Raw genomic sequence first — 18180 nt, 5'->3', positions numbered from 1 at the left:
AATTAATGCATAAAAAATATAACAAGTTTCTCAAAAAAGAAAGAGAAACAAAAGGATTTTTTGTATGGTTAAAAGAATATGTATTCAATATAAAATCAATATTTCTTCATTTGATAATCTTCAAACTCTAGAAGAAAAAATATATATTAGTACGGATGGTACTACCACAGCTAGTACACACCCTCCTGAAAAAAGTATAATACTCAAAGGAGTAACTCCATCAACTAAAGGAGAACCACCACAGTCATTATATGATATAATAGCCACACCTTATAAAGTTTTACCCAAAGAATTAGGAAAAAAACAAGAACTAATTCCTCATATTGTGGAACAAAATAATTATACGAATTTATATATGCAGTCTCTAGGAAAACAGGCAGAACGAATAAAAAGACTCGTTTCAAAGGAAGTAACACCTTCCCTTCCTAAGGCAGTCCTGTTTAAACCACCTCCAAAATTAAATAAAAATAAATTCCACATTGGTGAAAATAATAAAACCTTAATGGATCAATTAATAGCCAAATTAGCTCAATTAGATATAAAAGGAATTCCTTCTCCCAAAATCAGTATTCCTTTACCAACAATTCTTAGTCCATTACCAGAATCTTCTGATAAAGGAAAATCCAAAATACCAGAGCATGAAACAATGATGCTCCAAGAAGAAATAGAACCAATCATAGAGGATACTATCCAAAATCAGGAAAATGCTTTTATGGATAATACACCTATTGATATAAACCGAATCGCTTATGGAAAAAATTGGAAACCAATTACAGCTTTACCATATCATAAAAGACCCACACCTGTTGATATCCAACTTGAAGAAGATGCTATACAACAAGTTGTGTCATACTCAGGAAGATCAATAGTCAATTGGACAATAGATGGTCTATCAAAATTAAAAATATTAGATGTCATGAGACACATGACAATGTTTGCTTCTGCAAACAAAATGGCAGGCAACCCAGACCAAGAAGTTGCCAAAGCAATAGTTAATGGATTCACTGGCTGGTTAAGAGAATGGTGGGATTTTTATGTTGATGATGAAACCAAAAATAGAATCCTTACCAATACTAGACAATGGACCGCCAGGAATGAACAAAATCAAGAAATAATTTATACCGAAAGTGATGCAGTAAACACCTTAATATATACCAGTACACTTCACTTTGTAGGAAGCACAGCATTATTAGCAGCAAGATCAGAAGATCTGCTATCTAATCTTCGTTGTCCTACATTATCTCATTATAAATGGTATAAAGATGTCTTTTTCTCAAGATTATTAATAAGAGAAGATTGTCAACTAGACCACTGGAAAGAGAAATTTATTGCTGGTCTACCTTATTTATTTGCAGAAAAAGTCAAAGATAGACTTAGAAAGAAACATAATGGAATTATAGTATATTCAGCTTATACCCTTGGAGAACTCTCAGCAGAAATATGTGCTAAAGGATTAGCTTTATGTACTGATCTTAAACTCAAAAGACAATTAGATAAACAACAAATTACCAAGAGAAAAGAACTTGGTGATTTCTGAGAACAATTTAAATATTATCTAGATAGGAAAAATATGCCTGAAAAATTATATAAGAAAAAGAAAAAATATAAAAAAGACAAATATAAATCCAAATCAAATAAAATACATAAACAATATAAAAAATATAAGAAAAGGTTTATAAACAAATTCTCTCCAAATACAAAGAATAAAAAGAAACTTCCAGTGTGTTATAAATGTGGAAAGGTTGGTCATTACAAACATCAATGCAAATTAAAAAAGAAAATAGAATCATTGCATTTAGATGATTCAACCAAATAAAAAATATATAACATAATCAATTATGATTCCATATCTTCAGATTCCACTGAATCACATATAGAACATATTCAAGATGATGACCTTTTATGGACAGAATCATCTTATTCCTCAGACTCCTCAACACACACTGAATCATCAAATCAAATGAAAGACACTACTTGTAGTTGTCCTATACCTACACATAACCTTCATATGCTTACTCAAGAAGATAATTTAATATATATATATATATATATAAGATACTACAAAATGCCTATAGGCAAAAATGAACAGTCATTTCACCTACCTTCATCACCGTCCAAAGTTCATCGCAAAGTCACGATTGTCCGGTAATATTTTATTTTTTATTTATTTTACATATCGGAATGATTTGAAATTTGAAGTGTGTGTTAATAAAAAATAGGAAAATCAACGAAAAATATCAAAAAAAATATTTTACATGAAATAAATCAACCAAAATACCTTTGAAAAGTTTTAGGGGTATTTTGTCAATATAATTTTCTACGAATTATTTTTTTTATATTTTTATTAAGTGCGTCTTACTAAAATGTACACATGTTCCAAATTTTAGATCATTCTAGTTTGTAAAAAAAAATGAAAAATGAAATACTACCGAACTATTGTGACCGCACGATGAACTTTGGACGGTAATGAGAGTAGACGAAATTAATGTATATATATATATATATATATATATATATATATATATGCTAAAGTCTTCCCAACACCTATAGGCGAAAATGAATAGTAATTTCACCTACCCTCATCACCGTCCAAATTTCATCGCATGGTTACAATTGTCTTGTAGTATTTTATTTTTTTATTTTTTTCTATAAATCGAAATGACTTGAAATCTGGAGGATATGTACTGAGGCACTTCTAATAAAAATATAAAAAAAATTATCCACGATTTTTTTGACCAAAATACTCCGAAATCTTTCGAGGGTATGTTGGTCAATTTTTTCATGTAAAATAATTTTTTTATATTTTTTTGAAGATTCCCCTATTTTTGATGAATATACGTTTCAAATTTTAGGTCATTCCGATTTGTAAGAAAAATAAATAAAAAATAAAATACTACCAGACAATCGTGACCATGCGATGAACTTTAGACGGTGATGAGGATAGGCGAAATCACTGTTCATTTTCGCCTATAGACATTGCGTAGTATTTTCCTATATATATATATATATATATATCCTAAAATTTAGGGCCCTAGAAATACCACTAGCTTGGTTTTTTCCTGAGGGAGCAAATAGACATTCTACTCCCATGGGAGCACGAAATCATTTGGTTAAAAATAGGTTTCTTTCAGATGCGTTGCTTAAGGTTCTAACATTAAACAATCAACGTAGGCCCACCTCCAAATTTTATAATAAGAAGTAATTTTGGTGTAAAAAATTTCTAAGATGGTATGAGAATCTATTTTCACTTCCAATTATAAAATTTTAAACTTCAAAATGGTTAAAATCAAGTAAATCGATAAACATATGAAAATCATGAAAATGAAAAGTCCAAATAATACGTTGCAAGATACACTATTTTAGGACTTGAAATCTCTCTTCTTCTTTTTTTTTTTTTTTCATTTATATAAATCTCGATGTTGAGATTATCAATTAGAGGGTTTTTCAAAATCAAAACAGCATTTTTTTCGATGGATTTTTGAAGTGCACCTTAATTTGCAACCTTTAAACTTTTTCCGTCTTACTGTTACAGCGCGTAGTTTGGCTACTTCGAGGACTGGGAATTGGATTGCTTGGTGCCAGTTATGCACTGAAGATGAAACTAACTGCACAGGATGCAAGTATATTGTGGTCCAAATGAACTTAGAAAACTATGAGGACAAATTTTTCACCATTTGATTAAATGAAGAATCGGGATGACCATGGAGGCCATGTAGTGTCTACTGGTTTTCCATCACTCTTCATCACCCTCCAAGAATTGTTTAGGCATGCTAAGTTGCCAACCATTGATTGACAAATACGACCATAAGTGTTCATCATTGTCCAATCAAACAATCAAAGGTGGAGCATACAACTTAGGTCATATTGTGATCTTCTTAATAGCATTTCTGTATCGATATGCATTTTATGGCTTGTGTGGAATTTATCAAACTACCCAAGAGAGATGCATTATAACATTTTACATATTTTCAACTATTCCAACTCATACACATATGTTTTTTTATGGGCATTTTGAAATTGAGTCAAACAGAGAAAGAAAACGAGGAACTAACACGAGTATGAGATGGAGTTCCACAAGACAGTCTCAGTGTACTTAATTGAGTGTATAGCTGACTAATCTAATTGTGTACATTTAACTCATTGTTCATCAATTTGTTCATTTTATGAAAATAATCAACATTCAACAAAAAAGTTCTTTAATCATATGTTTCATATTGCTTTCTCAGTCGGATAAAGGATCATTCACATATTCCCATGTTCCTAGTACCCACAATTTTATCCGTATAGGAATGTCGCACTTACCCCCAGCCGTAAAATTTAGTGGTTGCCGACATGCCACTTATTGCACTTACAATGCGAAAAGAAATATTTTCATATAATTATATATATTTATAAAATATTTATCTAAGTTTAAATCGAGATACGATGATAGGAAACAATCCCAATTGACATGATCCGTTCGAATAAAAAGTTTTGATTCATCATCTATTCATTATAGAATAGAGGTACTAACAAAGATAGAGTGAAAGAGGTTAACTAAATAAATAAATAAACACCATAAGGATAAGGATTCAAGATTTGTGACATCTACCAATCTCATGATTCTGGATCAACAAACTTATTGGGCAACTCGGAAGTAATAGCAAAACGAACTCTCGTGTAATTCATTCACAAATTGAATTATTTTTCATTAACTTGAAAAACTATTAAATAGAAGAATTCAATTTGTAAATAGTCACCATTTAGATTATTTATTTTCCTTTTCAATTGGATCTATTTTTTTAAAAAAGGCTGGGTAACACCCCTTACTTTAACTTATTCGAGATATTATCCGAATCAACCAACCCACTATTGATTTGAATGAGAATAAAAAATAATATCTACCATCCGAAAAAAATAAAAAAAACGTTTGTGAAAATGAAATACATAGCCTTACCCAGATTTACATCTAAGAGCCAGGGTTGGTTGTGATATGAGATCAAGCAGTAGGGCACATATCACTATTGCGCTTAAGCTCACAGAAAATTTCTCAAACTCTGTCAAAATAAAGGACACACTCCTAACTGCACGATATCACATCGAACAGCTAGGGTGATTACAAGCCAAGAACAAGTGTTTAGGCTTACATCGATGTTGTTTAGGCTTACATCGATGTCAACTAACTTTATCTAAGAAAGATTATCTTATTTGAAATTAATATATTTGGGATAGTTTATTTTATTAGTTATTTGGTATGTATCTTATATTATATATATTATTTAATTATTTAACTTTTTTTTTGGTAATTTTCAACTACTTTTAGCTTTTCCTAGCCGAAAACATGTAGATGCCAACAATTCGAATAAAGTCAACAACTTTCCAACAAAATAGACTTATAAATTAAATTAAAGTGTCTATAAGTTTATCTCAAATAACCTTACAATGGAGCACTGCTAAACAATAGATAATTAGTTACCAAGATTAACTTTATTGAAATAGTGAATTATAAGCAATAACAAGACATCCAAATAAGCCCTTATATTATAACGATACCATAATGTTTAAAAATAATTTTTTTGACAAGAAAAAGAGATAAATGTTTAAAAACATTGAAGTATTGTTTTTCCCTCTCCAACTATAGTTCTATCCCATCACAGTCCCACAGTGTGTACATTTTAGATTTAGTAACATGATTTTTTTTCTTTCTGGACAGTCAAATGTTTTGAGAGAGAGAGAGAGTCCATTGATTACAAGTAGTAAACATTTCGAGAGACAGAAGGGGGAAGAATCTACAGGAAAGTCTAAGAAAACCCAGCCTTAACTCCAACAAGCGCAAATCAAAATAGAACTATAATATATAAAAGTGAAGCCCAAATTAAAGCGCACTTCAAAAATTCACTAGAAGAGGAGGTTGGTTCTAACAAACCCTAAATTCAAAACATGTATGCATATAAAAAAATTAAATTTTAAGTCTTAAAAATAATACATTTTATAATATATTATCTAAACCATTAATTTTCAATATTTTCAAAGGTCAAGAAAAAAAAAAAGATTTCAAGTCTAAAAAATAATACATCTTACAATGTACTATCTGAACCATCAATTTTCAATATTTTCAAGTGGTCATAGATCTGAATCACCTTAAATTTTATAATTAGATATGAAAATAAATTTTCAAGCCATCATAACGATTTCTAATACTGAAACAACATTTGAAGGTACGGCTTAGTTTGAAGGTACGGCTTACTTTGATTGTTTAGGGCAACAGCCTTATAAAAACCACACATATATAATACACCAAAAGCCCAACTTCCCCTCCTTATTCACCATTTACATAGTCATCCAACACAACCACTCCTTATATATGCACTTATAATCACCGCAATATGCCACAAAATACCCCCAAAAAATTTACAATATAAAAACAAAACAAATACCATTGAAATAACAAAAAAAAAAAGAGTAAAAATCAACATACAAAAAGAAAAAAAGGGACAAAATTTTCCTCCCCACATTAAAAATTTCTCCACCAAGCCCACCAATCATCACCTCGGCCTTGGCCTCGGCCTCACTGGCGCTGCCGTTGCTGGCGGCCCCATCGTCCTCGACCTTGCCAGCATGTCCGCCATGCACGGAGTTTGGTACCCATGGGGCCCAGCCCGATGGGCCGCACTCGCCCCTCTTGCTGTGGCCCGCTGCCACGAGTGTGAACTCAGCCCTGACAAAACATATGCTCTCCCCGACGACTCATAGGCTGCCCTACTGGCCATTCTCCACTGCAACTCCGCAAGCTCAGCATCCAATGCTAGGCACAGCTCGTCACCGGCACGCCATGCCGCGGAGCCTGCCATGACTGAACGGCGGCGGTCGAGGGCGGCAACTGCCCCGCGGAGGTCCCCATGCTCAGCAAGGGCCCGTGCCTCAGCCATGGTCTCAGCTGCACCTGCACGCTGCCGCTCACGGTCAACCTCAAGTCGAGGCAGGCCCAAGAGATCAGCAGCGCCAATGGGGCGGGTGACCTCAACCACCACGGGGGTGCCATTGCATCCGTCACCTGTTATTGGGTCCTTGTACATGCACCGCACACTTAGAAGGAAGGTGGAAATTATGGAAACGCCACTCTCAGGCTGTGCCCCTCCATTGTAATTTACCGAACTACCCCTATTCGACATTGCTGGGACAGTGACATCAACTAAGAAGTTCCTCTCCTCCTCGGCATACAGATCACCAACGTTGACTGAACCCCCCTGGCCTCCATCCATTATACTGCTTGTGTAGCTTCCAGCCCGGATCGCAGTCACTCGCACACCAGGGACCACACAATCGAAGCTCAGCTTCACGTCCTGGACCACCACACTCAGGAGACCACCAATACACTGTGCAAAGGCATCTTGTATGGCCCCCTCTGCCTCAATGAAAGAGAACGTCCCCCCTGATGCCTCTGAGATGGCATGCATTGAACCTGCGTCGTGGTCAGCACCAAACCCGAAAGCATGTACTGGGGCCTGGACTGAGCTCGGAAGGAGGCTTGTGTAGTCCATAGGTGCGAGCCTGCCCGCACCTGCAGCTGAGCCCACAGTGTATGTGTCCTGACCGTCGGATAAGAGTATGATACTACAAACTGGGTTTCTCTCTCTACGATCTGAGATTACCTTTGCAGCCTTCCGGAGGCCCTCAGCAATGTTCGTGCCGCCAGTCGACGCAAGGGCATTTACCGCATGTAGGGCTTGTTGCCGGCCTGATTCAGACATTCGACGAAGGTTAAAAAGACGACGAGCGTTTGACGAGAAGGCAATGACAGAAAGACGGTCAGATGGGCCTAAATTTTGGATCACGAACCCCATGGCTCGCTTTAGAAGGGCTAATTTGGTCCCAGCCATGCTTCCACTCACATCGAGCACAGTCACTAGGTCCACAGGAGCTCGATCCCTATGGCTTTGGGGCGATAATAATTGGGTTTTCATCCCATTTTGACTTGAATATGGAGCCTTGAGATGAACCAAGATAGAGAAATTGTCCAGAGAGAGAGACCTTGGGACTAAGTCAAACTCGGGGTGGGTCTCGATTTTGAGGGCTTGGGTTGGGTTTTCAAGAGGTGGGTTCAAACCACTGGGTTCAGTTCGTGGGTCAAGTGGCTCATCATCGGTGAATGAAGCAGGTTCAGGGGCATGAAAAAGGGGGTTCAGGTGGTGGTGATGAGATTCATGGGGGGGTCGGGGTTGGGGTAGTCGGCGTAAAATGGTCATGAAGGCAGGGTCCTCGTTAGGCCAGTCGAGAGGGCTAATGCGTGCCCTGCTGTTGTGATCAGAGGAGGGAGCAGGAAATGGAACTTCTTTCCATTTGGCTCGGCAAACTGGACATGCGTGGCTCCCATGTTTTACGTTGGAGAGGATGCAATGGAAGTGGAAGGAGTGGGAACACTCAGCTGTGAAGAGGGCGTGACCATTGCCAGGTTTCATGGCGCCGAGGCATATTGAGCAGGTCCTCTGCAAAATGAGAGAGAAAACCGTTTGAGAATTGTGTGTGAGAGAGAGAACGAGGTCATTTATTTGTTCATCAGGCAAGTAACGACAGTTGCTGCTTAGAGATAATCAGAACCAAAAAAGAAGAGAGCGAGACACAATAACCAGTTATTTGTCAACCAATGCATCAAAAACTGCCCCTTCGGGGAAGATCCGGTGGGACTTTAAACTTTTATTCTATGCATAACCCTGGAACCCCTCATAGTTAAGATCAATCAAATTCTTAAACTTTGACCCACGCACCCTTTTAAGAATTAGTCAACCTTGTCAGGAAAAAAAATGCGTGCCTCAAAAACCTATCGAAAAAGGTTGTTCCGACTTTGGAAAGCCCTCCAATTGATTATCTCAACCTCAATATATATGAATATGGTAAAAAAAGAATCTCAAGTTCTAAATAGTACATCTTGTAACATATTTCTTGTAACATTTTATGGATCATCAATTTTCAGGATTTTTCAAATGCTAACAGATCTGCTCAATCTGCACTTTTTTTTTTGTGTTAAAATTCTAGTTGAGGTGAAAATAGATTTTGATGCGATCCTAGGAATTTTTAATACCCGAATTAACTATTTTGACAAAGTCTGGAGGTGCACCTTATGTTGATTGCTTAAGTTCGACACCTTCTACAAACCACACCCAAAGAAAAATGACCCAAGACAGAAAAATTGCGTCTTCGAAATCCTTACATTCTTCAAAGAAGAACATGTCAAATAATCTTATTTCCAGATTTCTATATATATATATATATATATATATATATATATATATATATATATATATATAACACCCTGATCATGCCAAATCTCTCATTTTTTTAAGAACAATGAAACCCCAAGGATTGTGTTAACCAGAAAAGTAAAAGTCTAACACAGCCCCCGACCCAACCACAAATAGCACACATGTTTTGCATGAAGCACCCAGACAAGAAAACGTTTTGCAGTTTTTGCAGGAAAACCTGAGGGAAAGCAGATTCATATGTCACAGCCAGCATAAATATGGTGGCCCTGTTTTCACCTAACCTTTAATATGCTAAACAATGGAGAGGGGGAAATCAAGGTGCGTAGACACAGTCCAATAATTGAAATCACCAAACCATCTTTTCGGCTTTCATGTGAAACCAAGAAAGGAGAGTCTCATTACGGCACGAAACTTCAATTGGAAAACCGCATCTGCTACTTTCTAATACAGTTGTCCGTATGTTTTTGCAAGGAAAAGATTAAAAACGCTCACATCTCCGTAACCCAATCAACAATAGAAAACCATAACCCATGGTCATCGCCAATTGTTAAAAGGATTGATGCTGATAGAAAGAGGGAGCGGCCCACCAGACAGGACATGACTCCATTGGTTGGTCCCACTCTCTTGGTCCCTGCCCATCTTTTCGTTCGATGACCATGAGTGATAACTTAAATGGACTAATCTCCTGAATAATCTATTCCATAAGAGTATACTCTACCCCCAAAAAAACAAACAAAAGGAAATGGTATTCTGGTCAATGACTAGAGGCAGCATCCAAATCTATCACTTTGTTTAGTTTTTTAGGAAAGGTTCAAGCTACAACTGGAAGTCCAAATCAAGAAAAATGATGAATAGTTGAATAAAACAGAAAATAAAAACTAATTCATTCACGAGACAAGGTGATTCTCAAAGCAGATCTTAATCAAGGGCGTCAGCACCCACTGAAAATCCCCATTCCTGAAAGCACTTTCAAAAAGTCTGATAACAGTTGAGAATTCCAATCAAAGTAAAGAATACAAGAAGGAAAACCCACATCAGACAAGAAAAATAAGAGAAAAAAAATACTTTATAGCCACCACATGTGCTGGTGTGCAACATCAGCGTTTAAATATGCGGGCTCGGGCTCAAACGTGCCAGGGTCTTGAGTCTGAGTCGGTCTCAGAATTAGCTGAGTCTGTGGCCCAGCTTGGCCAATTTTCTCAAATTGAATTTTCTCAAAACTATGGTATAACTGGCATAGTTTTGGCACTGTGAACTGTCAAATTGAATTTTCTATCCTCTGACTATATAACCAGGAGAAATTAACAGATTGCAATAAGAAAAAGATCAAAAAATTAAACACTAATTCAAACAACAATTGGACCTCCAATCAATGATCACTGATGAGAAATAGAATCACGACTGAAAAAAAATCTCAAAAAACAGTTTCTTGAAAGTGAACACTAACCACTCAAGCAAAATGAGGACATCTTATCCGGAGAGTTCAAATAAAATAAAAAAAGTAATTGAAACAGAAAATCTATACTTTCTCTGTGTTCCGTTGAACCAAAAGTAATTAAACAAGATACCCGAAGTACATAAGAATAGAAATTTCTTTTCTTTTATGATTCAAGGAAAATGATTTCCTCCACCAATACAAGACCAATACCAGAGTTCTTTAAATTACACAACGATTTAGAGAACTTTAATAATGACAATGATAATGATAATGATAGTAATAATAATAACTATTATCATTATAATAACAATAATTATAGTACTAATAATAATTAGAGAACTTACAACATATGCAAGCAATTAAATTGAGCATGCCTAGGATCAAATTTCAGTTACCAAGTACAAAGAATGGCAACAAAACACAAATTTCGATCCACTACTTGTCCAAAATTAAGAAAAATTTACACAAAAATAAATACAAATGTAAGAATAGTCTATATGTGATTTCCCATCAAATCTTAAAAAGGAAAAGAAAAAAGGAGGCATATTTGTAGAATTTCTCAGAAAAGCGGAGAGCAATTTCAGTATAGTTTCTTAGAGAATGAGGTTTAAAGAGCCACCTTAAGGGGTTTCGGGGCATTTAAAATATTTGGCCAAAACAAATTATGACAAAAAATTGGCTTAACTTCGGAACTCTATTCCAAAACAGAATACCTAGATGGAAAGGAAAATATCTTTTTATATTTTATAGGAAAAGAAACATTTTTCACACATTTATACTTCAGACGTAGTTATATATTGCAAATTTATATCTTTTATATTTAACCTTACAGATTGGATGCCATAGAAAAGCCGAAGGAAAATCCAATTTTGGTCCTTAGATTGTTTCATATACGCAAATAATAATACATATATAGAAAAATTAAATAAAATTATAGAGAAATATACAACCGTAATAAATATAACTAAGTTTACTATAAAAATTAACAGAAAATACTTAATATAAAAAATGCTCATATACTCAGGCAAATAATGGAAATAAAAACTAAAAAATTCAAGATATGATAAATAAAAATTGAAAAAAAAAACTTACAAACATTGAAGGAGACAAAAAGAATCCTAATATCAAGCGCAACAAAAAGCATACAAAGAAAAAAAAATTATCAACATGAAAAGGTAGAGATAAAAAGAGCCAAAAAAGGGAGAGAAATAGAAACAAAAGAAATAAAATTTTAAAAAATCAACAGATAATATAACCCCATATAACATACGAAAATATTATGTATCGAAAAAAAGACATTGAACGGAAGTTACAGAAAAATAAACACCAAAATGCTGAGCAAAACTATTAGAATGGTTGGCATAAAAAAATTGATAAAATGGCAAAAAAAAAAAAATCGTTAAATACTTAAAGTTAAACATTTTCAGGAAAAAAATACTTCAAAAAATTAATACTTTCGCTCAAAAAGTAATCACAAGAAGATAGGGAACAAAAAAAAAAAAGGCAAGGAAAGTGAAAAGAAAATGTCAAAAAATGGAAGAAAAATACATCAATAGATCCAATGAATATGACAAAAAAACACACATTTTGATCAGAAAAAGCAAATAGGCACAAAAAATACACATCGAGATACGCAAAAATGGCAGAAGAATCGCACCTTTGAGGACCTGTAACTGTTTCTCGATAACCTGAGACCAGCAGAAGTGGGAGTAGGCGTTAGTGGCCTGTAATCAATTTCTCCAGTTGATGTTGCTTGATAATCCGATAGTCTACCAGTTGAATCAGCTGGAGAAGAAGAATCATCGAGTGTTTTTGGCATATAAGTACATAGTCGAAGCCCTAGAGCGCTCTTCGCTTTTCTCCATTTACTCTCCATTTTCAACGCAAAAACGAAGAAAAAACCAGCAAAAAAAGCACAATCAAGGAGCGAAAAAACCAGAGTTCAAATACAAGAGATAGAGAGCTTTTCACACTGAGATTTAATAGAAGCTAGGGGTTCCCCTTTCAAAGGCCCCAAATCCTAAAAAAAAAGGACTAGGTTTTACTTTGTCCACGTCTTCGGCTCCGTAATAATGGCGGCTAGGGTTCAAAGTGTGGGAGCTGGAAAATCAATGATCATGGCCGGCAAAGGGTACGATTTTTCTAGGGTTTGAGATTCATTGAAAAGGCCGCCACGGGTTGAATTTCTAGGGTTTTGAGTGCGAAAACCAGGTCAATGAAGGAATTAGTCAGAAGTTCAGATCTCTCCATTGCTTCTTCTTCTTAGCGGCCGCCATTGAAGCTCTGGTTTTGACCTTTTGATGAAGCAGCTGCCATGGCGGACAGCGATATACCACGCAAAAAACATATGTAAGAAAAAATCGTTAAATATAACGTTGGAGCCCTTTTTAATGATGGACCACGGAAAGTTGGTGTGCAAGTGCCACTGTTTTTTGCTTCAATTTCATTAGCGCCCTTAAAATTTTCTTGTATTTAGTAGCCAGAAAATATTTGGGAATATAATTGGAAAAACCTTTAATAACCATAATATCCTTTTGTTATTTATTATGTCTTTAATTATTTTTTATAATATTATTTTGTTATTTATTATGTCTTTAACTATTGTCTTTTGCAATGAGATTGGGGTCGTAGTAGTACTACTACTTAAACTCCAGTTAAAAGTCACGATTTTCATATTCACTGACACTTTAAAAAAAAGTCGATCTATAAAAAAAAAAATATATTATTTTAATTAATGATAAAATATGCTTAAGAAAGACTTCTACCAGAACTTTTCATCGATTTTATGATATTTCCAGATTCCAAATTTAAAAAATCCCAATAAAAAATACAATTCTAATTCTAGTAATCTTCACTTTATTATTATACTTGAAGCTCCATAAATAATACGGATTTAGCTTATTTGTGGACACTTCAAATGGATTATTTAGATAATTTGTTGTTGTATTATTTTAAGGATTAATTATTCGTCACATCTATAATTGCAGTGGTTGAGATAATTGATTTGAAGGTTTTCTGACTCTAAAACTCAATTTTATGAGAGATTCGATTTGCGGCTTTACAAAGTCATGGCTCTAAAATACAGTTTCGCCTACTTAACGAAGGCGATGAGTTAAAATAAATGAGATTAATCAAATAAATTGGAAAGTGTTTAAGGATAATGACATTTTTCAAGTAAGGCCATTGTTGTGTCCTAATTAAAGTTAATCAAAGAGTTGACCCAAAGTTGACGAACATTTTCTAATGAGATATTAACATTTTCTCAAGAGATAATACCCTCATTGTGCTGGACTTTTACACTACTCATAAAATTTACCAGAAAGTGCCCTCCATCTGTGTCCATTAATATGAATCACACCTACATTAATGCTCTCCACCTATCCTTTTTTTTTTTTTTTTTATCTTCTATTAAAAAAGAGAGTTCTTAATATCACCTAACATTGGATGTAACTAAAGATAATACTTGATAAATAGCTATATTTACATTCTTTCTATGTGCATGTTACCAACCCCTAGTAATTCTGGTGTTGCCCAAAGAAGGGCCCCAACTATGTTATAAAATTCAAATTAATTAAAAATAACCAATTAACCTAATTTCCTTTAAAAAAATAGAAGACTCTAAATATCATTTAAAAAAAATCTCAGTGGCTTTTTCCAAAAATAAGGCTGTAATTTTTTCCCTAAAATAAAGGATAATTTTGATATTGTGAGAGCAATGTCTTTGGGGAGCAGCAAGCTCCCTATTTCACCCAACTGTTGGTGTCCTATTGAGCACATGGTGACTTAATTTAGAATTTAAGACATCTTGACATATTTTTGAAACAAATAAAATAAACTATTTTCTATACAAAATTCAAATGTAACACCCCTCACCCACCCCCCCCCAAACCCCAAGTAGTTTCTATCAAAAGTTATTCTTTGACCAATAAACTATTATTTACATTATCCAAAAGATAGAAGCCTTAACACAATAACATGCAAACTTTTATTTATTGTTCAAATAAGTAATTTACAAAATGCTGGGTTGGCATAGAATCGTGATGTTCAGCAAACTTTTATTTATTGTTCAAATAAGTAATTTACAAAATGCTGGGTTTGATATAGAATCGTGATGTTCAACTTGGGAGTCAGTCACCCTGTACCAATTCTGTCAATATAAAAAAAATTGTCCAGGTCTAGTAGAAAATCGACAGTTCACTACAGTAGAACAATATTTTGCTACAGTAAAAATGTTGATTCACTGGCCAGATTGGTTTTTAGCTGGTTCCTTGTTTTTGTATATTTTTTTTGAAGGCTTATTTTTTCCGCACAATAACACCGTGATTTGGAGCACCAATTCATTGATGTGGATCAGTTTTTGCGATGCCCAGTCCAAATCACCGATCCGTTTTTTAAATCACTGGATCAAATAGATAAATTATTAAAAGTCCATATTATACAAATTTCATCCATCTATTTTTTAAATCACTTGTTCAAATAGATAAATTAATAAAAAATCATATTTATACAAATTTGACAACCCCCTTTACACCCCCCCACCAAAAAAAAAAAGAAAAAGAAAAAAAAAAAACAAGTAGTTTCTATTTGTTTCTTTCAAAGATTATTAATTGACCATAAAATAATTTTTTATAATATTGATACTATAGTATCCTAAAAAAATGTGGCCTTCAATGAAACATAAAACACTTAGAAAAGATAAGGATGGTGCACAGCAATTGGCAAGGGTTCCAATCTCATTATGACTCATGACTGGATTTGCACCAAACGTGCACACCCCACGTGTGTAGAATGATAATCCATTGAAAACCCTTCATTGAAATTATTATTTTGACCTTTTTTTTTGTATTTTTCTTACTTTTTCTTTTACCCTTCATTCGAATTATTATTTTGACCTTTTTGGGTGTAGTTTTCCTGTTTTTTAGTATCATCTGACTTTCTTTTTCATGTTGGGATGAGTTCCGTTCTCTCTCTCTCACATTGGAATATTATTATTTTGACCCACTTTTTTGTTGGGTATTATTGACTTTCTTTTTGTATGTCGGAATGAGTGCTCTCTCTCTCTCTCTAACATGCATCACCTCTCTCTCTCTCTCTAGCATGCATTGTCCTCGAGTACTTGAACAATGAGCTTTATTATCCCAAACTAAAATATTAAAAATATTTATCTCTCTCTCTCTCTAACATGCAGCACCTCTCTCTCTCTAACAGGCACCACCTCTCTCTCTCTCAAATGCATTGCTCAAGTACTTGAACAATGAGCTTTATTATCCCAAACTAAAATTTTAAAAATATTTCTCTCCCTCTAACCTGCATCATCTCTTTCTCTCTCTCTCTAATATGCATCACCTCTCTCTCTCTCTCTCTAGCATGCATTGTTCCTTGAGTACTTGAACAATAAGCTTTGTTATCCCAAACTAAAATATTAAAAAAAAATTTCTCTCTCTAGCATGCATCCCCTCTCTCTCTAACAGGCAACCACCTCTATCTCTCTTTCTAAAATGCATTGCTCAAGTACTTGAACAATGAGCTTCATTATCCCAAACTAAAATATTTAAAATATTTCTCTCTTTAACATGCATCACCTCTCTCTCTCTCTCTCGCTCTCTCTCTCTCTAACATGTATCACCTCTCTCGCTCTCTACAATGCAATGCAATGCACTGTTCCTTGCGTACTTGAACAATGAGCTTTATTATCCCAAACTAAAATATTAAAATATTTCTCTCTAACATGCATCACCCCTCTCTCTCTCTCTCTAAAATGCTTTGTTCCTTGAGTACTTGAACAATGAGCTTTATTATCCCAAACTAAAATATTAAAAATATTTCCTCTTTAGAATCAATTTGGGTTATTATGATATATTCAACATATGTTTATTATGATGGATGAGTGTGACCATTAAAGATTTTATAAATATTTATAATAAACATTTTGATATAATAAAACATGAATTCAATGGGAGTGTGGTCTTTTATGGATGTGATGGTAGTTTTAAGAGCCAGGTGTCAAAGCCTCATCCGCGTATCATCACACGACATGCATATATTATAGTTATTTTGAAAAAACGAATTACATTTAAAGGTGTAGCTTAGGTATGTGCGAGAGTTACCCCTATGCGCCATATGAGCTGTCGAATCAGGTCTATGTGACATTGGTACGTCTCTGGGAGAGAACCTGAAATCCACAAACTGAGATTATGACTCATTGCCCATTGGCTAGACTTTGGTGACCCACTAATGAGCCCCCTGCATGGACTGTGGGTCATGGACAATACTGGGTCAGTTTGTGAAAGCAAGTGTGGACCGTAGTCTACAGTTGAAGGTCGAGTGCCCCATTGTTTATTTCAATGGTTTAAAAAACGGATCGGTGACCCGGATCGGGCTTCCAAAAAACCATTCCGGATCGGCGAATCGGCGATCCGGATCGGGAATCGGGTGAATCGGTCAGAATAAAGCTTAAAAAAATTCGAAAAAATTATTAAAATTCATTATAAATATTGTTTTTTAGGAATTCAATAAAAAATGAGGGTACTCCATTAAGAATTTTCATGTTTTTGAATGAATATGCGAATATTGATATGTTCTTTCCCTGCATGAACCGCCATTCAGCATTTAATTTACAGTATTTCGTGCTCATCCTTACACTGTTGCTGTTGGGACTCGATATGTGAATAATATGGCTGGGATAGGGTGGCCTCATAATCATCATCTCTCTCATTTTCTCTTTGAATAATATGGATTAAAAAAAAAAAATAACAAATTTTCAAAAAAATCGATCATGGATTAAAAAAAAAATCACAAATTTTCAAAAAATTCTATCATGGATTACAAAAAAAAATTTGATCATGGATTAAAAAAAAAAGATCACAAATTTTCAAAAAATTCAATCATGGATTACATAAAATTCGATCATGGATTACATAAAATTCGATCATGGATTACATAAAATTCGATCATGGATTACAAAAAAAAACAAACAAACAAAAAACAAACAAACAAAAAAAAAAAAAAAAACAAAAAATTCAATCGTGGATTACAAAAAAAGAAAAAAACAGTTCGATCATGGATTACAAAAAATTCAATCATGGATTACAAAAAACTCTATCATGGGTTACAAAAAAAGCAAAAAACAAAAAATTCAATCATGGATTACAAAAAAAAAAAACAAACATTTCGATCATGGATTACAAAAAAAAAACAAACATTTCGATCATGTATTACAAAACATTCGATCATGGATTACAAAAAATTCTATCATGGGTTACAAAAACAAAAAAAAAAAACAAAAAAATTGATCATGGATTACAAGAAAAGAAAACAAACATTTCGATCATGGATTAGAAAAAATTCTATTATGGGTTACAAAAAACCAAAAAATTCGATCATGGATTATAAAAAAACAAAAAAAATTCGATCATGGATTACAAAAACATCGATCAAGTATTACAAAAAAATCTATCATGGATTACAAAAAAAATAAAAAATAATAAAATAATAAAATAATAA

At 34.2% G+C, this 18180-nt stretch overlaps 1 protein-coding gene across 3 annotated transcripts; it reads right to left on the bottom strand.

Annotated features, from left to right (window-relative positions):
• Positions 1-6204: 6204 nt before the first annotated feature.
• LOC18995810 (E3 ubiquitin-protein ligase WAV3) lies at positions 6205-13013 on the bottom strand. Of its 3 annotated transcripts, XM_088872010.1 has the most exons (3): positions 12723-13013; positions 12335-12462; positions 6205-8465 (listed from the first exon to the last, which is right to left on the bottom strand). In XM_088872010.1, exon 3 carries the CDS (start codon positions 8436-8438, stop codon positions 6525-6527), a length of 1914 nt encoding a protein of 637 aa, XP_088728136.1. In that variant the 5' UTR covers positions 8439-8465; positions 12335-12462; positions 12723-13013; the 3' UTR covers positions 6205-6524. The 3 variants fall into 3 exon arrangements, with proteins under 3 accessions (XP_088728136.1, XP_006846804.3, XP_088728137.1); XM_006846741.4 differs by lacking the exon at positions 12723-13013 and having other exon boundaries at positions 12335-12591; XM_088872011.1 differs by lacking the exons at positions 12335-12462; positions 12723-13013 and adding an exon at positions 9095-9225.
• Between the last annotated feature and the right edge of the window lie 5167 nt (positions 13014-18180).

This window comes from Amborella trichopoda, chromosome 7, assembly GCF_054954075.1.
Source record: "Amborella trichopoda isolate Santa Cruz 75 chromosome 7, AtrichopodaSantaCruz75HAP2 v2.0, whole genome shotgun sequence".
NCBI classification, from domain to species: Eukaryota; Viridiplantae; Streptophyta; class Magnoliopsida; order Amborellales; family Amborellaceae; genus Amborella; species Amborella trichopoda.
Note: the sequence above shows the minus strand (reverse complement) of the source record. Positions and strands in the feature narration are given on the sequence as shown.